The sequence below is a fragment of the Solanum pennellii genome, chromosome 4, assembly GCF_001406875.1.
Source record: "Solanum pennellii chromosome 4, SPENNV200".
Lineage (NCBI taxonomy): Eukaryota > Viridiplantae > Streptophyta > Magnoliopsida > Solanales > Solanaceae > Solanum > Solanum pennellii.
In genome coordinates this window covers 69,619,377-69,642,926 of record NC_028640.1, presented here as the reverse complement: position 1 = coordinate 69,642,926, position 23,550 = coordinate 69,619,377, and the positions used below count along the sequence as shown (strand labels likewise).

General features: G+C 31.8%; 4 protein-coding genes across 4 annotated transcripts; 2 read left to right on the top strand and 2 right to left on the bottom strand.

The window, feature by feature from the left end:
* The first annotated feature begins 215 nt into the window (after positions 1 to 215).
* Positions 216 to 2,705, top strand: LOC107016083 (hypoxanthine-guanine phosphoribosyltransferase). Its single transcript, XM_015216561.2, has 3 exons — positions 216 to 633; positions 1,470 to 1,634; positions 2,287 to 2,705. Exons 1-3 carry the CDS (start codon positions 298 to 300, stop codon positions 2,383 to 2,385), a joined length of 600 nt encoding a protein of 199 aa, XP_015072047.1. The 5' UTR covers positions 216 to 297; the 3' UTR covers positions 2,386 to 2,705.
* A 316-nt stretch (positions 2,706 to 3,021) lies between these two features.
* Positions 3,022 to 3,408, bottom strand: LOC107016084. Its single transcript, XM_015216563.2, has one exon. It carries the CDS (start codon positions 3,406 to 3,408, stop codon positions 3,022 to 3,024), a length of 387 nt encoding a protein of 128 aa, XP_015072049.1.
* A 2,282-nt stretch (positions 3,409 to 5,690) lies between these two features.
* Positions 5,691 to 8,608, top strand: LOC107015843. The gene is made up of 2 exons (XM_015216259.2): positions 5,691 to 6,266; positions 8,169 to 8,608. Exon 1 carries the CDS (start codon positions 5,786 to 5,788, stop codon positions 6,257 to 6,259), a length of 474 nt encoding a protein of 157 aa, XP_015071745.1. The 5' UTR covers positions 5,691 to 5,785; the 3' UTR covers positions 6,260 to 6,266; positions 8,169 to 8,608.
* A 2,507-nt stretch (positions 8,609 to 11,115) lies between these two features.
* Positions 11,116 to 15,153, bottom strand: LOC107016180 (probable LRR receptor-like serine/threonine-protein kinase At1g34110). Its single transcript, XM_015216670.2, has 2 exons — positions 11,846 to 15,153; positions 11,116 to 11,705 (listed from the first exon to the last, which is right to left on the bottom strand). The coding sequence occupies exons 1-2, from the start codon at positions 14,724 to 14,726 to the stop codon at positions 11,320 to 11,322; spliced, it is 3,267 nt and encodes a 1,088-aa protein (XP_015072156.1). The 5' UTR covers positions 14,727 to 15,153; the 3' UTR covers positions 11,116 to 11,319.
* Between the last annotated feature and the right edge of the window lie 8,397 nt (positions 15,154 to 23,550).

The window sequence follows — 23,550 nt, the reverse complement described above, 5'->3', positions numbered from 1 at the left end:
CAAAAACTTATAACCTTTTCGTCTAAGCCTCTAAGTCCAAATATATATATATATATATATATATATATATATATAAGATATTTGGTCAAAGATTTTATGAGAAAATAATTACTTTGAGTAACAGAAATTGATTTTCTATGATTAAAAAGAAATACTGTAATAATTTTATGTACATAGATAATAAATGAATATTTAATGTAATTTTCCTTTTTTCAATTAAAAGTCCTTGAGCCCTTTTCCCAAGAGAGTTGCAGACAATTTATATTCTTGCTGCTGATTCTGCTCTCAAAGGCATCAATGGCTGCCATGGAGAATCATATTCAAAAGATTCTCTTCACAGAAGAACAAATTTCTCAACGAGTTTCTGAACTTGCTTCCCAAATTACCCTCAATTTTTCTTCATCTACCAATAATGGAGGAGCACCTTTACTTTCTTCTTCATCGGCTCCGGTTGTTGTCGGTGTTGCTACTGGTGCTTTTTTATTCCTAGCTGACCTTGTTCGCAAAATCAACCTCCCCATTTCTGTTGATTTTGTTCGGGTCGAATCTTACGGGTCGGGTACTGTATCCAGTGGAAAACCCAAAATTTCTTGCGACTTGAAAATTGATGTTACTGGAAAGCATGTCATTTTGGTACGCAGATTTTTACTGTGTTTCGTTGGTAGAATTCCCTTTTGAAGTTTGTTAATTTGATATATATGCCTACTTTGTAGGGAGAATATGCAGTTCAGTTGATTAAAAATGCAATCTTTATTCAGTAAATGGTTAATATTCTTTCTATTAACTGAGATTTTGAACTGCTAATTTCTATGTATGACAATTTCTAAAGCTTTTTGTGCGCAAAGATAGAAAAAGGGGCAAGTCTAGTCGTGGGTGGACATACAGAAAGATTGTTTATAACTAGTGGGAGAGCAAGGGAATTGCTCTTTTGGTGATAAATTTTGATAGTTTATCAACAATTGAGATGGAACATTTTACGACTTGACTAAGGATCATGCGTAAATCTTCCATTTATACGTTATGATTTTGGTAGGTTCAACATAAGCTACGTGGTTTCCAGTAGATGTTAGGATTCAGGGGAGAGCCTCCTCGAGTGTACTATGGTCCTGCTAATATGGCTTTCGTTCTCTAAATATGTTGGCTGGTTAAATTGTACTTGTTACCCCATCTATTGCTTGTCATAACTGCTCCTAAATGGTTGTCCTAGTCCCCTACTTCCTTTTGCCAATATGCAGATGTATAATGTGAACCACTATTTTGTGTTGTGTGAGATTTGGTTGTAGTGTGTATAAGTTTAGTTACGTGCATCCTATCGGTTGAAGTTGTGAATCCTGTATTTAAGTTGTATAATCATATCAGTGACCGTGTATATAACTCACCTGCATATTAGCATACTGACATTTTATTTGATTAATTATTGTTCTGAAACGTGTTCAATCGGATTCATGGCACTTCTGACAATTCCGTAGGTTGAGGACATTGTGGATACAGGAAACACATTGGCCTGCCTCTTTGAACACCTGATATCTAAAGGGGCATCCTCCATATCAGTGTGTACTCTCTTTGATAAACCATCAAAGAGGAAAGTTAATGTCGAACTTGTGGGAGAGGGGAAGTTCTACCGTGGTTTTGAGGTAATCTTTAACATTCTCTTTGTTCTAAGGAAACTCTTCCATTCTGGCTGCATTTTGGATCATGTTAAGTATTATTCATCTAATGTGTAGTTATATATTTCACTACCTCATATTAGATTGCGATTGTTTTTGAGTTTTTCTTTTACTGTGTCAAACTTAACAAAGACTTGAAGTTATTTATTGTTGTTAATAGTAACCAGTAGTTGCAAATGACAAAGAGGTCAGGTCCCGATAGTACATTGGTTCGTAATCATTTATGCAATAAAGGCAAACCTAGCATGGGTTTTGTAAATTGATCGCAACATTTTAGCTTTCTTGCCTCATAACTAAATTGAGAATATGAGATTTCTCTGCATTTGCGCTAATCAAATTCAGAGAAAGATACTATTGGCAAATCCAATTTTGAGATATTGCATTATGATAGATTAGAGATGGTCCATTACTAGTTTTAATGATAGTCAGCTTATAATAACAACACGCCGAGAAAGCAAAACGTTGTAGCTTGTATTTTTAAAGCTCCTGCATCTCCCCTTCTCCTCAAGCAGAGAAAGATTATCGAAACTCATATTTTCTAGTTGTAAAGGTTTAACTTATGAGAATCTTGGTGCATATAAGTTACCTTCTGTTTATTCTTGTTTTACTTTGCCTGCAGTGTCCAGATTATTTTGTGGTTGGCTACGGGTTAGATTTTGCTGAGGTTTATAGGAACTTACCTTACGTGGGGATCTTGAAACCTGAGATGTACAGTTGATTGCTTTGGCGCAAATAATTATTCCATACAATGAAAGCTCTTGATGTTCTTGGATACAAACAACCTTTTGCTGATCAAGATTTGCCAGCATTTTTTTTACCCCCCCCCCCCTCCCGTCCTCTCCGGTGGGCATACTCCAGCTATATATGTGGCTACTCTCAGATTCCTAAGAATTGAACTCATGTTTTCCTAAATTTTGTCCATTATTTCTCCAGTCTTTGTGGCTTCTTTTATCTGTATGGTTAGAATTTGTGCTCATATATACAAAGATAACAAGATATGAAATTTGATGCAACTCTTAGAAAGTATTGACAAGACAATTGAATTACTGATATGACATAAAAAGTTTGTTCACTTTGATCAAGTAGGTAAAGGGGAGACATACTTTTTTGCCTTGGATCTTCTTGTTCATTTTGTGGTAACATTGTCAGGTCTCGCTTAACCATAGGTCTCAGGTTTTACAACTTTAGAATTGAAGAAATTCCTGGTATAGATTTGAATTAATGGGACTAGTGAGTTTCAAATACCATATGACTTTAAAAGAAAACCAAAAACATTGGTAGAATCATATATCATTATTAACTGCCCACTTGATTTTCAATATATTATAAGAACAATTAACAGAAGTAAACAACACTATTCTTTCCATGTAAGAGCAAGAGGTCTTGGAGTTTTGGGATCAACTAAATTCCCAGCAGTATCATATATTATGACACCAGAAAATTCAGGAAGCTGACATTTTCCTCCCATGATTATGTTCTTCTTCCAAATAGCAACTTCACCACTACATGTGCTTGGATCAACACCTTCAAAATGGTAATCCTCATCAATCTTTTCATGATTGATTTGAATAATAGGGTCATGTTGATCACCATAGCCTCTCCACTTGCGCTTCCACTTCCTCGAATGGCTGGCGCACATGAAGAGCGCCAGGGCACACAGGAGCAACGTTCCTGTGGCAAAACCTAATTGAGATACGCTAGTGAACTTATTTTGTGTGAGTAGTAATAATGCGCGAGCCATGAAGGAAGTATAGTTAAAGTCTATCTTGATGAGATTTTTTACTGGTATTTTCTGAATGGACGATAAATTCAGGTTTATGTGGATATGGTGTGTGCTTTATATAAATGGCAGGGTAAGATGGGGTTTGTTGACTAATTTGGAGATTAGTTGCATCAACTGTAGTTTTGTCCAAGATTTGGAGTAATTTATTGCAATAGTTGATTAAGTGTAGTGGTTTTGGTGAGATTTATTAGTTACGATTTTTTTAGTTTGTGGTTTCAGTTAAACTTGTCCAATCTTACAAATCATAATATTATGCAAAACGGTTGAGGATATAGTAAGATTTACGCAGATTTTAGCGGTAATTTTTGTGGATTAGAAAATAACGACGGTAAAATAGTAAGATAAATGGATAAAATGATGCAATGAGTAGTAATAAAAATAAAAGATTAAGATACTGCAGATATACTAAATATTATTACTTTTACTTTTACTACTAAATAGAAGCAAGATGAGAAGAGGACTGATTCAACCAACTATTATTAAGTAGTTTAATAAAATAAAAGAATATATAAGTTAACCAATCATGTGATATATATATATTATTATATATTATATTTCTATTAATTGGATATAAATATTCGATAAATTAATTTTATCATTATACAAGTTGGTCATGCGGCTAATCAAACCCTGCAGTTATCCAAGTGAATAAGATCTTTCCGTAATTAACCCTGTGTACAGAGAAAAAAATAATAAAAAAAAAGATATGGTAATTTTATAGTTCTTTTAATAAATTCATGATTATTTTTTGGAAAAATTACATAAATTAGTACATTTTAATAAATAATTACTGATTTTAGCAATATTTTTAATTTATTACCATTTATAACGATACTATGTTAAATCTGCAATATGAATTAAAAGTGAATTATGTATGCAATATATATGAATTATAATTGTTTTTTGAAATATATTATCTTTGTATGATAAAAATTTGACACATTGTATTATAAGTGTATTAAAATGTGTGATAAATGTATTATCCATCATTAAAATTTGTATTATATATGAATAATAAATTATTCTTTGTAATATGTATTAAACTTGTATTATAAATGAATTAAAAGTAATCAAGTGAAAAAAAAAGATATTATTACTATAATCATAAATATTTTTTTATTTTAGTATATTTATGTAAGTTTTCCTTATTTTTTCCCCTTTATATCGAAAAACATCCTAAGTATTTGATAGCTTTTTTTGTTTCCCACCTGATGTTCGATATCTACATTAGAGTCCGATTAAATTTAAATACGCGCCAAAAAATCCCACAATAAAAAGTAAAGCGCTCCCTAAAAAAGACGGTTCCATACCAAAAAGGTTCACCTACTATGCAATATACTCATATCAAAATTTAATATTCTTAATATTGGTAAAATGTTGACAATTCTAATTGAAATAATACTTTTCACATAAGTTTTTATTTTTTTAATTCCATTTAAATGTAGTTCATTGTTTTCAACTCTCAAATACACTTTGAAGTTTAACTAGATGTGGTTCAATTGTCTAATAATCACATGTTTGGCCAAAAGTTTTTTAAAAAGATAAGTACTTATATTTAATTAATGATTACTTTTATAGAAAATATTTTCAAACATTAAAAAGTATTTTTCATAGTAAGTACTTCCTTTTTCTCAGTTTTTAAGATTTATTTTATTTTTCTGTCGATTTTAAAAAGAATGATACATGTCTATATTAAGTAATAAATTAATTTAAAAATATTTATTTTTCTATTTAATGAAATAATTTATAATCATGTAAATACATATCACTTATTATAGATAAAAATTTCAAAGTGTTTCTTTATTTTTTTCTTATACTCAAACTAAGTCGTATAAAAGGGATCAAGGGAGATGGGAGTATTATATTTTAAAAAAATTACGTGTATAAGCAAATATATACCAGTTAATTAGTTAACATAGCTATCGTTTTGTTTTAATTAAAAAACTCGCGACCTACTTTTAGTTATAATTAAGGGGCTCAATTTTTTAGCTTGTATAATTCAGAATTTGTATAACTTTTGTATAATTTATAATTTGTATAGCTGTTTATCAGATGTTTGTAATTGTATATATTCATTATTTTGAATTTATACAAAAATAACTAAATTATAAAAATATACCCACAAATTACACAAATAAACAACTTAAATCATAGTTACAATTCGTAAATATACAAATTATAGCTATGGAGCAATTAAGTGACTTTACAAGTGTCTTGGGCTTTCCTCGTTTAGCTTCTAGATCACGGCCCAAATTTGGGGGTTTAACCACCAAGAACAGCAAAGGAAGGGTTCTGCATTTTCTTCCAGCACCATTTTCTTGCTTGTTCAATCAAAATGCATCGACGTTCATCAATTTCTCTCTGTAAATCGCTTCTCAGACACCCTTTTGAGAAATCAACAACACCCAAATCTTATTTTTCCATAAGAACTCTTACATCTCTCTCAAATTCATCCTTCAACCTCACGAAAACCCGACATTTTCTTGGTCCGACGAGTTCAAATTCATCAACCCAGCTCGTAAATTTTCAGAATTTAAGGCGATATAGTGTTGACACTGACAGGGAAGTTGATAAAATCAATCTTAAGTTTGCAGAGGCAAGAGAGGAGATTGAATCAGCTATGGAATCTAAAGAGACTGTGTATTTTAATGAAGAAGCTGAATGTGCTCGTGATGCTGTTAAGGAAGTTCTTGATTTGTACCAAGGGTTGTTGGGAAAGGTGACAGAGAGTGAAAAGGGGGTGATTCAAAGGTCTATGGGGCTTAAGATTGAGCAATTGAAGGCTGAGCTTGAGCAATTGAATGAATGAATGAGAGGTGAGCAGTGTTTAGTTTGGTTACAGTTTATTTTTCTTAATTTTAGTTTATTTGATCAATGTATGAATACAATAACTTCAATTGTTAGCAATGAACAATGCGAATGCTTATAATCGGAATCGTGTGTAACTGGATGATGGTCTATGACTTGTCTGTATGAATTTTGTTTGATTGTTGTGAACACTGTTGTAAGACGTGCGTTTCTGAAGCAATTTTTCATGGTGGATAAATTTGCATACCAAATTCCTATTCAATATGAATCTGATAGAGTAATTCTGCAATGCTCTTATGAGTTCCGGTACATTGATGTTCATGTAGCGTTTATATATCGGTTGTATGTACTGTCTCTACATATAACTGGAGGAACGTATGCCCTTTCTTCTTTGGTTGTCAATTTTGACAAGAATATGCTGTACTCTCAGCAGAAGCTCATACCTAGTTAGTTGCATGTGTAAGTATTTCATTAGTGAACACAAATGACAATAATATTACAGACAACTTCAACTTTGGGTTTTCCTACCATATATGTAGAATCACAGGAAGGGAATCATCTGATTCATTGTACTTCTGTTAATGTTTATGAAAGCCCCTGTTAGAAGATATTTACTGTATGTGGTACTGGATAGATATTGCAGTCTAGCTATATCGTTTGACGATGGTGTATCTACTTGCTTCTTTAAATTGAAAAGATAGTCCGATGGAAGTAATCATGTCATATCCCCTTTAGTCAGAAACTTTCATGCATCGCTAGGGCTTCATTTTATTTCACCATATAAGTCAAAGAAAACATTAGTTGTATCCTGATACTTCATCCAGAAAAGATCAACACCTACACACTGGCAGACAACACAACCGACAGAACCGAACGTTTATTGGTCATGCACTTATTGGGCATTACAATTGATTATATGTAATGCAGTACTATCAGAAATAAAAATAGATAATGAATGCTAAAACAGTCTGTGTTTTTAACTCGAATGTGCTACATTCTTCTTCTCTATCTTGGCTCAAGTGATTATGACTTCCTAGGAGCAGAATTAGTTCATCATGACCTCCTACTTCTTGGCCTCTGATGATCTATAGTAGGCTACTGATATTCACTACTTCACTGAGGTTTCTTTTTTAAGAAAAGGTAAGTTTCTGAATCTTCTGAATAATGAATATAGCTTCCATTGTCTTCAAAATATCTCACAATCCTTCTCCTCCAGATTGTCCACCAAATACTGGTAGGTATGGTGTACCACTATTTCTTTTGCTGCTTATTTCTTGCCCTTATGTTTCATTACCTTAAGTATCCAGTTTCATTTGGCATGAGAGTCCCACCATATTTAGAAACAATTGTGATAACTTATCGGCGATTCAACAATGTAAAAACAAATGATTTACGCTTTCTGGCTTGACATTAAAAAAAAAAAGAACATCTAGAGCATATTCAAAATTCTCCTGTGTTAGGAAAGCCCTTGTAGTTGTAGCCACCAACCATGGGAAACACATCGCTCTGTAGGGAGCATATGTTTTCAAGATCTGTCACCAAGGCCAAGAACAATTCTGCAGCAAATTCATGTAAACATTACAGGAAGTCAATCCATGCTGATGCTAGAAGAGCTATTCTCGCTGCATTAACAGTGAATTGGCATTTGCTATTGATTTTTCAAATAGGCTTATCTGGTATTGAGTCAAACCTTGGAAGCGTTCTAGAATCAGCAAAAGTTCAGCAAAATTCCCTTATCTCCCTGACATTCAGATTCCTCCTGAAATTTAACTTCCATCGCTCATTAGTTCTGTTAGAAGCTATGCTTGCATCTTGAGAATTGAGATATATATTCCTTTTAAACGGAGTCTCACAAATTTTGCAAGGTGATTTGAATGAGTTGATAAAAGACAAAATCATTTTCTTTGCAGGATTAATGTTAGCGTGCTAAATAAGTGAAGAGCCTTCAGCATAACCGTATGAGCTTGCAACTGTTTCAAGTCTACGAGCTACTTTATGCCAAGGCACTCGTCTTCTGTCTGTCAAAATCTTAATAATTGCTATCAGCTTGTCCTAGAAATATCATTCATTGACCTAGATGTTTGTACTTCTTCCTTTCTTTGCTGAATTGAGCAAGCAAATTTGTATGAATGATGCAGTCGATGAAGATGGATGTTGGTCTCTTTTCTGAATATCCCAAAGCTGTAATCCACATCTGAAGCTTGTTTCCCAAGTGCTAAAATTATATGAACATAGGAGCTGATTTGTTATATTCAATTTAGGAAGCGTCAGTCTTATAATCGCTGCTGTACTGAGGTTGTTGGGATCGATATATTCATTATAAATGGTAACCAGAGTCATTTTAACTTCATTCCTTTGTTAGATTTGCAGATTCTTGTTAGGTATCTCAGAATTAGAAACCAGCAAAACATGAAATATATAAAACTGCGAAAGTCTTTCAGATGTGTGTGTATTCTGTGTGAATCAGAGGCAGTATAATCTTCCAAATTTGTGCAATGTCATATAGGTAGAGTATTGATAGTGTTTTTACGAGAGATCTTCGTGTTTACACATCAGAGATTTGAAAATGTCATTTTCTATCTATTCAATTTGTAAGTGATCATAAGAGAATCATTTTCGTGTCTTGAAGCATTTTATCCATTGCCATATTGAACTAGTGAATTTGTATGAATGATGAAGCCAATGCATATGGACAATGTCATTATGAAAGAGGTGATGGGGGGAGAAGATGACAAAATAAAATAAGAAGCTAAAACTGAATTCCAGGATCTTATTATAGATTTGGTTTTGACCAAATTTTTTTAAATATTTTCACAAGAAATTACCATATATATATATATATATATATCCTATCTTCAAGGTATGTGAATAATGGAGATGAAGGCATGGTCTACATATGTTTGTTCCCCCCTTGTTTGTGCTCACTTGGGCCTACTTAAATATTGATGAGTAGGGTGGAATGGATTCGAGATATTACAATTAATCAACTAAACTCCATATGCAAATTAGTTGTGGTTGTTTATAAGAATCATTTTTGTGTTAACAATGTTATATTAGTGGTTTCAATACTATATTGACTTTCTAAAATTCAATAATATTTTATTAGCAGGTGTCATTTGGTTCACGTACCATTTATATTGATTTCTTGAAACTCAGTTATGTCCTATTAGTAGGCGTTATGTGGTTCACATATAGTTAATATCGGTTCCCCAAAACTCAATTATGTTTCGTTAGTAGGTGTTATATACGGATTCCCTAAAACTTAAAAATGTTTTATTAGTAGGCGTTATTTGATTCACATACTAGTTATATTGATTCCCTAAAACTTAAAAGTGGTTTATTCGTAGGCGTGATTTGATTCACATTCTAGTTATATTGATTGGCTAAAACTCAATTGTGTTCTATTAGTAGGCGTCATTTGGTTCATATACTAGTTATATTGAGTCTCTAGACCTTTATTATGTTCTACTAGTAGGCGTCAGTTGGTTCTCATACTAGTTATATTGATTCTCTAAAACTCTGTCATGTGCTTTTAGTAGTTATCATTTGGTTCACATACTAGTATGTCGATTCTTCAAAACTCAATTATGTTCTACTAGAAGACGACATTTGGTTTAGATACTAGTTATACTAAGTTTAAAACTCAATAATATTAGGAGTCATTTAATTATATAGGTTCTCTAAAACTCAATTATGTTCTACGAATAAGCGCCATTTGATTCAAATAGTAGCAATACCGATTCCTTAATCAATTATGTTTTATTAATTAAACCTTTTTTATTCACATACCAGTTATACGAGTTCCAAAAGTCAAATCTAAAAGGAGGAAATCAAGGTTATGATGATGTTTTCATTTTTGGCATGATTCAAAAAAAATTATTTTGCAGCACTTCTTGGGAATTTGCAAAAAAATCATTGGTAATGTAAGTTATTTTTGTATTGATACTATTAGCAGATATTACCAAAGAGAGTGACGATGCGATAAGCAAAAAGAAAAAGACTCATGAAATGACAAAGGTCAAATGGTAGAGTGGTCTAAATGCTCCCTCCACTTTTTCCTTCACATAACATGGCTTTTTTTGTTCCTTTTTTTTTTTTTTTGTCTCTATAGTGGCAACTATTAGACAGTTTAGTATGTGTCCAAATGATGGAGTGTTCATTTGTTTACAGAATCTTGACTTTGAATACCTTTCAATGAACTATGCCATAAATCCTGCCTTAAAATTTCAACAAAAACAAAAAATATGGGTCACCTAAGGTACCCATGGCTACTGTCTTGTAGATTTTTTGTTTTATAGATAAAAAATCATGAAAAATAATATAATTAAGTAGGCATTATCTTTTTTTATCTAAGTTTCCTAAAAGAAAATTTATCTTTCCTTCCTCTCCATCATTCGACGATTAAATATAAGACTTATATCTACGACTAGATGAAAGCCATGAGGCACAACTAATCCATGCATTACACGCTACACTTTAACCACTAGACTAATATCCGGTGGTAAAAGTCACTAAAGCATTACACATGAGTATTATATCTGGTTTTCAGAGTTGGCTGTTTTCTTTTTTCTACAGAAAGTTTAAGTGCATAAAGCATTCAAAGGTTATGATGTAGACAATTTAATTTAATGCATTAATGTCTGCATCCACGGTTTGAACCCTTGAAATAACTTTACCATGGTTTGAACCCTTGAAATAACTTTACCGCTACTCCAAAATTCCCCTTCTATAATTTCTTCTTTCGATATTTTTCTTTTTTGAATCTACTTTTAACATCACCAACGTACACTGACAATTTTTCTGAATAGGTCGAACTATATTTCTCTTTTTTTGAAACTATGGTAAAGTAAATTATTATATGGTGCAACAACAAGCATTTTGAAAGCTAAAATCTCAGCACAGAGAAAAAACCTACATAAATGTTTCTGAAATATGTACACAATGGACCTCAAGACATTATCCAATGCTTGGAACTATGAGTTGACTTGATCATATCTTGGGAACTAAAGAAAACTAATTCCTACTCATCTTAGTCAAAAGCAAAAAACATTACAAAATTAATCAACTTTGAGTTGAGGATTGTTTTATTAGAGGCTGAGAAGTTTTCCCAAATTCTTGATCAGGTGAACTCTTTACTTCCATAAGAAGTGCCACAACTTCCTTCATTGTTGGCCTTTCAACTGGCGATGAGTTGACACAGAACATCGCTATTCCAAGCGTTTGCAGCATTTCTTGGACCACTTGATCCGGCAAACCTTGTAGCTTAGTGTCGAGAACTGTAACAGCTGGTTCAAAGCTTCCCATTTTCTTCTTTACCCACTCGACAATGTGAAGCCCATCACCTATCTGAGAATCAACAGCGCTACGTCCACTAAGTATTTCCAGCAGCACCACTCCATAACTATAGACATCACTCTTTTCTGTTATATTCGCTGTATATCCATATTCTGCATCCATAATTAACAAATATTTGTGTCACACTCACCGAACTATGACTCATAAAGTAAATATCCGAAAGATGTTATGATTAATTTTGGCTTTAATGCTGAAATATTAGTAATTGAAAATATTCTAAGTGTCTGCATACCTGGAGCAATATATCCATAAGATCCTGCTACACTGGACATAGCGTGGTGATAGTTTGGCGAATTCATTAGCTTTGCAAGTCCAAAGTCTGCGATATATGCGTCAAACTTGGAGTCGATCAGTATATTATTGCACTTGACATCTCTATGAAGAATGGCTGGAACACAGTCATGGTGAAGATAAGCAAGGCCTTGAGCTGATCCAATGGCGATTTTGTACCTAATTTCCCAGTCCAAATTTCTGTTACTTTGCAAGAGCTGATGGAGATTGCCATTTGAAATGTAGTTGTAGAGCAGAAGCTTAACGCTTTTGTTTGAACAATATCCCAATAACTTCAGAATGTTTCGATGCCTAATATGTCCGAGAATTTGAATTTCTGCTGCAAAAGAATCTACTGGCTCCTCGTCTTTCTTTGTTTTCCAAAGCTTCTTCACTGCAATCACCTCACCGTTAGGCATTTCTGCTTTGTATACAACACCAGAACATCCTTTCCCAATGATGTTTTCATCTTTCAAGCAATCCAAGATGTTGTCTATAGTGAAATTGAACTTTTGAAAGGGGATGAAAGTCCAAGGGTAGGAAAAGTCTTCTGCCCCTACAGAAGAGGCTGACAGGCCTTGGGACTTCTGAAACACGTATCTGTGGTTTCGCGTCACAAGAATCCACATAGCCACGACTGCTATGGCTACAGAAGTCAGAATCACCGCAACCAGAGCTATGGTTTTCGGTGACTTCAACCCATTCCTTCCCATTATATGTGAAGAACAACTATAACCATCAACTGATTGACAGAGTGAATTCTCCAGAAAAGAATCTGAAGTGAGAGTTCTAAAGAATGGTGTGACAGGAATAGGCCCCGAGAAATTGTTGTCTGAAACATTCAGGGAAGTAAGGCTGGTCAGGGAGCTTAGAATTGTGATCCTTCCACTCAACAAATTATGAGAAATATCAAGAGATTGCAACTGTGACAAACTGCACAATGTTTCAGGAAGTTCACCCGTGAAACGATTCGAGCTCAAATCCAAACCAATTGTTAAGCTTGCGACGTAGCCAAGCTCAGATGGAATCTCACCAGAAAGAGTATTTGAGCTCAAATCAAGTAGAGTTAACTTCTGCAAGTTTTTAAAAGACTTTGGAATTGGACCAGTAAGCAGATTGTTACTGAGAATAAGTTTGTTCAAGTAACTGAGATTGCCAAAACTCGAAGGGATCTCACCGGTAAAGCTGTTCCGGCTAAGATCAAGTTGCTCTAAATTCACAAGCTCCCCCATCTGGTGTGGTATTTCCCCAGTTAGGTAATTGTTGTGCACATCCAACAGCTCAAGAACTGTAATGTTGGCAATTTCAGAAGGCAAGCCGCCAGAGAAATGGTTCATGTACAAATCAAGAAACACGAGGTTCTGCAATTGACCAATCTCCTTAGGAATCTGTCCCGAAAGCTGGTTCTCACCAAGCCTCAGCCTCACCAGAGACTGGCATCTGGCAACACTTCGAGGCAATCGTCCAGTTAACGAATTCCCAAGAAGCAACAATTTACTCAGCTGCTTCAAATCAAATATCTCCTCAGGGATTGATCCGGTTAGCTTGTTCCTCGAAAGATCAAGTGCATATAGCTCAGTACAGTTTCCAAAAGCAGCCGGAATGGTTCCTGAAACCGAATTCCCCCACAAGAAAAAACTCTGCAAGTACTTCAACTTACCAACTTGCCAGGGAATTTGCCCTGATAATTGGTTCTTATCTAGCTGAAGAGCTGTCAGGCTAGTGCAATTACTTAACTGCCACGGTATAGAACCGGTAAGTGCATTATCAGACAAATGAAGCTGTTCAAGAACCAATAGCTTGCCCAAATCACCAGGAATTTCACCAGACAATTCATTTGCAGAAACATCAAGAATCACAAGGGACGAACAATTCGAAACCTCAGCTGGTATAGGTCCAGTTAATGAATTTCCCCATAAAAGCAAGCTAGTAAGCTTTTGCAGCTTACCCAACTGAGGAGGTATTGAACCAGTGAGCTTATTCATGTGCAGATACAAGTACCTAAGCTCCGAAATCATCCCAAGTTCAGGAGGTATCGAGCCAAATACTTCAGTATCATAAATTGCCAGTGTTTGAAGATTGATCAAATTCCCAAATGATGGCGGAATAACACCCGAAAGACCAGTCGCCGCAACACCAAACATGGTAAGATTGGTGAGCAGGCCTAACTGTGCAGGAATTTCACCACTCAAATATGGATTTCCACCAATCCTAAACTGCTGGAGTGACACTAAGGACCCTAACTGTGATGGAATTGACCCATTAAGGAGATTATCTTGAAGACAAAAGATTTCTAATGAAGAAAGATTAGCTAACTCTGGTGGAATCTTACCAGTCATTCTGTTTGAATTCAAGAACAAGAACTGAAGTGAACTAAGCCCACCAAGTTCTGATGGAATAGAACCTGAAAGTGAATTAGAAGAAAGGTCCAAAAGCCTAAGATGAGAAAAAGAACCAAAAGATGGAGGGATTGTGCCAGAAATATTAGTAGAAGAAAGATTAAGAAGCTGCAAATATGAAAGGGAAGAGAGTTCAGAAGGCAAATAAGAGAGATTTAGAAATGTATTTGGGATAGAAAGGGAAATAACCCTTTCTTGAGGAGAACAAGTAATCCCTTGCCAAGAACATGGAGTTAAACTTGAAGGGTTCCAAGAAGAAAGCACAGAAGATGATGATTTAGTATAAGGGTCAGCTGCTTTAAGCAGAGAAAGCAAAGCTTGACCATCAGAAGAAACAGAGCTCACTAAAAATACAATCTTTGGACTTAAACTTAACCAAGAAATCAACAAAAACAAGAAATAACATGAAGGGGAAGTGTAAAACTGGAAGCTTTTCTTCTCCATTACAGAGTGAAAACTAAAATCAACAAATGGGGTTGTAGAAAAAATAGTAATAGTGTTTGAAAGTTCACTCTAACAAGACAACATACATGTGGTGTGTTAATGGAGGTTTGCTTCAAACTCACACCAACTCAAAAAATTTTACTTACCATGCATGTGAACTAAAAAGTTCTTGTTTATCTTTACTGAAACATTTACTAAACTGCAGCTATTAAAGTTTTCTTACCGGAGAAAATCAGCACCTCCTTGCTCCGCCGTACACGGCGGCGCTAGCTAGTAGCTTACTAATGAAGGTGGTGAATATAAATGGTCACTAGCATGAACCAAACACATTTGTCATTTTGCATTTTTTCATGACGGCGGTCGACGGTGGTTGACGGCGGTGGACGGTGGCGGAGAGGTTTTGAGTGAGAGTGACAGTTCTTGAGAAACTAAAGAGCAAACAAATGAAACTATACATTTAAATAGGTAAGAGTTTATTTTTTTATATGTTTTTATTGAACAAAGTGATTTGTAGCGCCACAATAATTTATGAATACCAAAATAATTTGTACTTGTTTATTTTTTAATATTTTGGTTTTGGACTAAATTCCAAAGAGGATTGAATTGATAACAATAAAAGTTTAATTTATAAAATTGCTATTTAGAGATGGATTAATGTTGCTTAATTATTCTCTAAGATCATTTGCTGTAGGCATATTATTATGGAACTGTTTCTCTTTTTAATACTTCTTGAAATTCCCTTTAAATGGAAAATATCCTATTTTGTTGACATGCTAGAAATATTCAATATTTCCTTCAAAGTAATAATAAAAATAAGTTTAATTATATTTTGATATTTATGTCTACAAATTAATAATTATGATATATATATATATATATAATTTTAATATGTTAAATAATATATATTTTCAATAGTCGTAGTAATTGACTTATTTTTTATATAACTTTTTGATATGATACAAACAATTTTTTCACGACCAACACAAATCTTTACGAAAGGTTAAAGAGAGGGAATTGCATTATGCAATAATTTGTGTATTTTCTTAAACAAAAATAATACTACTATAGTTAATTAGTTACTCTATTTCAATGTGTTTGTCTTATTTTCTCTTTATTTTGCTTAAAGTATTTTTTATTTATTGATAATTTTTTTATTTAACATTACACATGATATGTTTAATAACACAAGGATAAAAAGATATTTTAGTATATTTTTTGTTTCAAAAAACATTAAGATTTAGAAATATTTTCTTTACTTATTTTTAAATTCAATAGTTAAATTAAAAATCAAACAAATAAATTAAAACGAAAAAAACATATATTACTAACATTTTTAGGTAAAAAATTTTTACTACGTACTTCTCCCACGTCAAATGAATATTCAAATATTAATATGATGACTATGATTTAAGTAAAGGGCATGTACTTAATTAGAGGAAATTTTAATTAGAGCATCTCTTTTCTTTAGGGGTTAATATATATCTTATTCCTACCCTTTTTATTTATATTTATTTTAAGGCAGTAAGTTCAAAATTTAATTGTTTTTTACATGTCTACGTGGTGAAAATATGTAGTAAAAGATAAGAGTGATTTTGTTATCGAGGAAGTTGTAGTGGGTGTGTTTTGGGAGTAGAGATAAAGAAAAATGTAATCACATGACACACACAATAAATATATTAAGGCACAAGTAACGATTAGGGTTTTTATTTTTACAGTCTTTGCTTCTGCTTTTTACTCTTCACTCACACTAATTTTTTTAACGTTAAATCGAGGATAATCAAAAATAACTTTTTTATCTAGTAGATTTCACTCTTCTCAAATCTTACATGCTGAAATCAAATCTACGGGGTATATATATGTTGTTGTCCGAAAAGCTTTAGTATTCCTTCTGTTTCTTCGTAATTATTTTTCTCGATATATAATTTATTAGGAATTTGTTTTTTACTAAATTAACGTTATTAATTGTGGTTTGGAAATTAAAGTTTAATTATAATTACTACGTATGTAATACTTTATATATTTATTTAACGATAAGAATATGCATATATCAGGTATATATAATTGCATTCATTAATTATTTCATTTTCTCGTGTTAGCAAGGTACAGTGGTTAAATTAAATCATTTTCATCTCGGAATTTAATAATTGGTCCATCGCTAGAATGGATAAAAAAAGATTTTTTTTTATTTAGTATAACAGACAAATAAAAAGGTAAGAAGGGAGTACCATAATATGATTGAACATATTGTTTATACCTAATTCACTAGTGTAATATTTTGAGAATTGGGATAATAGTTAATGTTATTATGGTTTTTAGTATTTGTTTCAATTAATTACAATTGTTATGGTAACAGCCTATGACACTATCTAAAAGTTTATTGCACTGTAAATTAGAGTAGCGGATTAAAAAAAAAATTAAATTACGAGTGGTGATTTACTATTTTTATTTTGAAATTTGCTACTAAGATTGAGAATAATGTTTCAATAGATTATTTGGCTAAGTAAAGCGTGATAAAAGAATTAGTGTGGAAAAAAAATATAGCAATGAAGCGGGCATGTTTAAATATCGAAAAACAAGATAATATATGAGTAACTATAAGTGAAATTAGCTAGTTAATGTTTGACTGCCTACTAATTAATTTTCTACTCTAATCATTCACCTCTATGTCTTGATCATATCTTGAGTCGTGTTTTTAGTAAGCTATCAATTCCTGTCTTATCACTCTCAACAACATTTCTTCTGTCTAATATCTCTCATCGTCAATCGTTCATACGTCCTCACTAGTGCATCTCCTCTTCACATATCTAAATCATCACGTATGACTCTCACCTCTTGTATCTTGTCCACCACAAAACCACTCCCACTTTATCCTGAATGTCTTTATTCTTAATTTTCTCTCTCCTAATATATTCCGCACCCATCTCAATATTCTCATTTATATTACTTTCACACGTACAAGTTTTTGATTGGTCCACTCTATGAGAAAGCTAAGGAAAAACTATAGTAAAGTTTCAAACTTAGTCACATGATAGTCATTAGCAGGGGCAATAGCTAAATTGAGTAAATTGGACTCAAATCAACAAGTCAAAATGAGCCTAAAAGAATGTCAACAAATTATAATGGTCTTGGAAGATTCAGATAAAATGGATCTGCATTTTTTAAGCTTGACGTATAGTAGTAAATATAATATAATATCATCAAAATATATAATGATAGTTCTATACATTCATTAATTAGAGCTCCTTTGTAAAACGTAAATCTCAACTCAATTTAAAATAAATTTGATATTATAATAATTAGCTAAATCGAATTAAAATATAAAATATACAGTTGGTGTGTCTTTTATTATTAATATAAATCCAACAAGTTCCCTTAGAAGGGTACAAAAGTCGGATAGTAGGGGTTCAAAACGGCAACAACTTACATATACACCCACTACTTGTTAATTTTTTGATTTTTTACATGTGTGATATTATTTTTATTTTTTTTGAGTTAATTTTTTTTAATTTGTTTTTATTCTTTTCGCATATGATATTTAAAATTTACTAATCTGATTAGTTCAAATTACAGTTATAAAAAAAAAGAGTCTCAATTAAAATATTATTTATTTTAAAATTCAAGCCTAATACATTTGTTAAGTCTAAGATCCTAATAATTAAAAAAAAAAAAAAAACTCAACTTTTAGGCTGATGAACCGGAAAATAGGTCTCTTTAATTCTATGTTGGCCATGCTTTTATTATTAGATGCCTAGTTTATTAGTACTATATGTTATCTATATATAAGAAAATTTATTTAAAAATCAATTAGCATTACTATTATTATTATTTTGATTGAAAAGGTGTTATATGGGTTCTCAAAACAAGTTCCTTTGTCTCTGTATTTTATTTTCTCCTTGAGGGTTGATCATTTCATGATTGTAGGAATAAAGTAGTAACAAAAATATGGAAAAATATTCGGATGAATGCCTTTTAATAAATAAATATTAATTTTAGCGATATTTTTTAATAAATATCATTTTATAGCAGTATTATATTAAATCTGCAATATGTATTAAAACTGAATTAAGTATGCAATATATATGTATTATAACTATTTTTAAAAATATATTATGCTTGTTTGGTAAAAAGTTGACACATTGTGTCATAAGTGTATTAAAATTTGTAATAAATGTATTATTCATCAATAAAACTTGTATTATCTGTGAATTATAAATTTTTTTTGCAATATGAATTAAAAGTGTATTACTATAAATGTACTAAAAGTGATAAAATGAAAAAAAAAATAATTGCTATAAATGGTAAATATTTTCTATTTGTAATATATTTGGAAGTTTCCCTAAAAATAATTTGGGTCTAAGTAACTCCTTAATCATGATGACCACGTTCTAATGAGTAATTTGGTTTACAATCTTCTCGAAAATATTTGCACATATTTGTGGGGAACAACAACAACGATGTGAAAAGAAAAAATCAATTCTTAATTAATCAATAATGAAAAATGATCTTATCTTAAAATGAATAATATATTGGATACTTTGACTTGTGAAAGGCGAGTAAGCAAGTACACGAATTGTAACAATCAACTTTTTAGCGTGAATGCTTATAGCTTATAACAAAAAGATACTCTCTTTTCTGATGTGCGCTATATATAATAGTAACTCTGAGCTGGCTACTTGATCTATGTTTGCTTTCATTGCTTTTAATATACTAGTTATACTTATTGACATATACTAGTTAATATACTAGTTAATCAACTTTTTAACGTGAATGCTTATAGCTTATAACAAAAAGATACTCTCGTTTCTGATGTGCGCTATATATAATAGTAACTCTGAGCTGGCTACTTGATCTATGTTTGCTTTCATTGCTTTTAATATACTAGTTATACTTATTGACATATACTAGTTAATATACTAGTTAATCAACTTTTTAACGTGAATGCTTATAGCTTATAACAAAAAGATACTCTCGTTTCTGATGTGCGCTATATATAATAGTAACTCTGAGCTGGCTACTTGATCTATGTTTGCTTTCATTGCTTTTAATATACTAGTTATACTTATTGACATATACTAGTTAATATACTAGTTAATCAACTTTTTAACGTGAATGCTTATAGCTTATAACAAAAAGATACTCTCGTTTCTGATGTGCGCTATATATAATAGTAACTCTGAGCTGGCTACTTGATCTATGTTTGCTTTCATTGCTTTTAATATACTAGTTATACTTATTGACATATACTAGTTAATATACTAGTTAATCAACTTTTTAACGTGAATGCTTATAGCTTATAACAAAAAGATACTCTCGTTTCTGATGTGCGCTATATATAATAGTAACTCTGAGCTGGCTACTTGATCTATGTTTGCTTTCATTGCTTTTAATATACTAGTTATACTTATTGACATATACTAGTTAATATACTAGTTAATCAACTTTTTAACGTGAATGCTTATAGCTTATAACAAAAAGATACTCTCGTTTCTGATGTGCGCTATATATAATAGTAACTCTGAGCTGGCTACTTGATCTATGTTTGCTTTCATTGCTTTTAATATACTAGTTATACTTATTGACATATACTAGTTAATATACTAGTTAATCAACTTTTTAACGTGAATGCTTATAGCTTATAACAAAAAGATACTCTCGTTTCTGATGTGCGCTATATATAATAGTAACTCTGAGCTGGCTACTTGATCTATGTTTGCTTTCATTGCTTTTAATATACTAGTTATACTTATTGACATATACTAGTTAATATACTAGTTAATCAACTTTTTAACGTGAATGCTTATAGCTTATAACAAAAAGATACTCTCGTTTCTGATGTGCGCTATATATAATAGTAACTCTGAGCTGGCTACTTGATCTATGTTTGCTTTCATTGCTTTTAATATACTAGTTATACTTATTGACATATACTAGTTAATATACTAGTTAATCAACTTTTTAACGTGAATGCTTATAGCTTATAACAAAAAGATACTCTCGTTTCTGATGTGCGCTATATATAATAGTAACTCTGAGCTGGCTACTTGATCTATGTTTGCTTTCATTGCTTTTAATATACTAGTTATACTTATTGACATATACTAGTTAATATACTAGTTAATCAACTTTTTAACGTGAATGCTTATAGCTTATAACAAAAAGATACTCTCGTTTCTGATGTGCGCTATATATAATAGTAACTCTGAGCTGGCTACTTGATCTATGTTTGCTTTCATTGCTTTTAATATACTAGTTATACTTATTGACATATACTAGTTAATATACTAGTTAATCAACTTTTTAACGTGAATGCTTATAGCTTATAACAAAAAGATACTCTCGTTTCTGATGTGCGCTATATATAATAGTAACTCTGAGCTGGCTACTTGATCTATGTTTGCTTTCATTGCTTTTAATATACTAGTTATACTTATTGACATATACTAGTTAATATACTAGTTAATCAACTTTTTAACGTGAATGCTTATAGCTTATAACAAAAAGATACTCTCGTTTCTGATGTGCGCTATATATAATAGTAACTCTGAGCTGGCTACTTGATCTATGTTTGCTTTCATTGCTTTTAATATACTAGTTATACTTATTGACATATACTAGTTAATATACTAGTTAATCAACTTTTTAACGTGAATGCTTATAGCTTATAACAAAAAGATACTCTCGTTTCTGATGTGCGCTATATATAATAGTAACTCTGAGCTGGCTACTTGATCTATGTTTGATTTCATTGCTTTTAATATACTAGTTATACTTATTGACATATACTAGTTAATATACTAGTTAATCAACTTTTTAACGTGAATGCTTATAGCTTATAACAAAAAGATACTCTCGTTTCTGATGTGCGCTATATATAATAGTAACTCTGAGCTGGCTACTTGAGCTATGTTTGATTTCATTGCTTTTAATATACTAGTTATACTTATTGACATATACTAGTTAATATACTAGTTAATCAACTTTTTAGCGTGAATGTTTATAGCTTATAACAAAAAGATACTCTCGTTTCTGATGTGCTAGTAACTCTGAGCTGGCTACTTGATCTATGTTTGATTTCATTGCTTTTAATATACTAGTTATACTTATTGACATATAGGTAAACAATTGTTGCTTCGACCTTAATTTTCTCAAATGTCTTTGGTTTTATACAGCCTTGATAAAGCACTACATTTTTTTCTTCATATTTTATAAATGAACTAGAAATGGTTTCTCTATTTTTTTGGAACACAAAACAACTCTTTCAATTAAGTTCTTGTTTAATTTATTTTTTTCAAAAAAAAAAGGAAAAATAATGTTTCTCTTCTCTCCTTTTGAAGTTGATTTGTATCAAAATAGACTGTTTATATCATATCTTTTAGAGGTGCGATTCTTCTCCAAACTCTACGTGAACGTTAAATTGAAAGGAAATCAAAATAGAGAAAAAGAAGCAACAGTGGCAACCCAAATTCCAGCAGCCAAAACATAGCCTAATGTATTATTAATTTATTATACACTGACTTTAGGTCACCATAGTCCTATATTTAATTTTGGTTTGTATTCATGGAGCCCCAAACCTAATTTCATTAGGGAAATAGGTACACTACTGACCCAACTCATTACACACTTAATTAAATTCCATTAGACTACTATAAATTAATTTTCTAAACAGAATTGGATAAAGTACATTCAGACAAAATCATTCAAGCAGACATGAAAAGGACAAATAGTTATATATAATTTTAGCCATAAGCTCAAAATTTTCCTTATATTTGCAAAAAAGAAAAAAAAATATATAGTTTGTGCTAGGACTATGAGGTGTATAAATTACACTATCCTCTTTTCTCTTTATAACAGGTAAAAATTATCCGCAACGGCTATTTACACCAAACTAATATATGCATGCATTTAAATTTATAGTTTATTTTACTTAACTTCTTCATTAAATCATATAATAATTCGCAGCCGTTACAATTTCTGTCACAATTTTTGTCCTATTGTTTAATAGCTTGCAAATCATACAAGGGTTTTAAACTGCACTAGACAGACCCTATACAGGGAATGTAAACTGCACTAGATAGCCCTATGCGACAGACTTGACTCAGAAGACATTGAGGGGGATCGATCATGGGTCATTCTTGAGGATAACGATCCTCCAAATCAGCTGAGCCACCCGAAGGACTATCCTGTTTTCTTATTATTATTATTATTTTACCCTAATTTTACAATCAAATAGGACAAGATAAAAGGGTTCACTTAAATGAAGGAGGCATCTTTTATGGGAATCTGCATTGAGCCAAGTAAATTATATGACTTTTTTGCAAGCTGTTAGATGTGAATTACATTACATTTGTTGATATGGAGTAAAATTTAAGTGATACACACACCATGTATTATGGGATCTATTAATTGTAGATGATATTTGTATCCCATTTGAGGCTCCAGGCTTTATGGACTTTAAAGCATTTGCTTGCAAATCAAAGAAAAGATTGGTAAATAATAAATAAAGTTGTGATGAGATACTTCAAGATCCCAGATTCAAACTATATCAAATATTGTTATTCTAAATTGGATTAATTAAATTAGGTAGTACTATTATTTTTCAGTTATGAAAATTTTGAGAGTCATTTGAAATCTAAAAAGTCGAGTTTATCAAAAACAACTTATTTGAGATAGAGATAAAATCAACATACAACCTACCTTCCTTAAACATATCATAGTAAAATGACATTCTTTTCAGGACGGACTAAGAAGGAAAAGGTGTCCGTAAAAGTAGGACGGAGGGGGTATATAATTTATGTATACCAACTAAGAAAATATAAACAGTTAA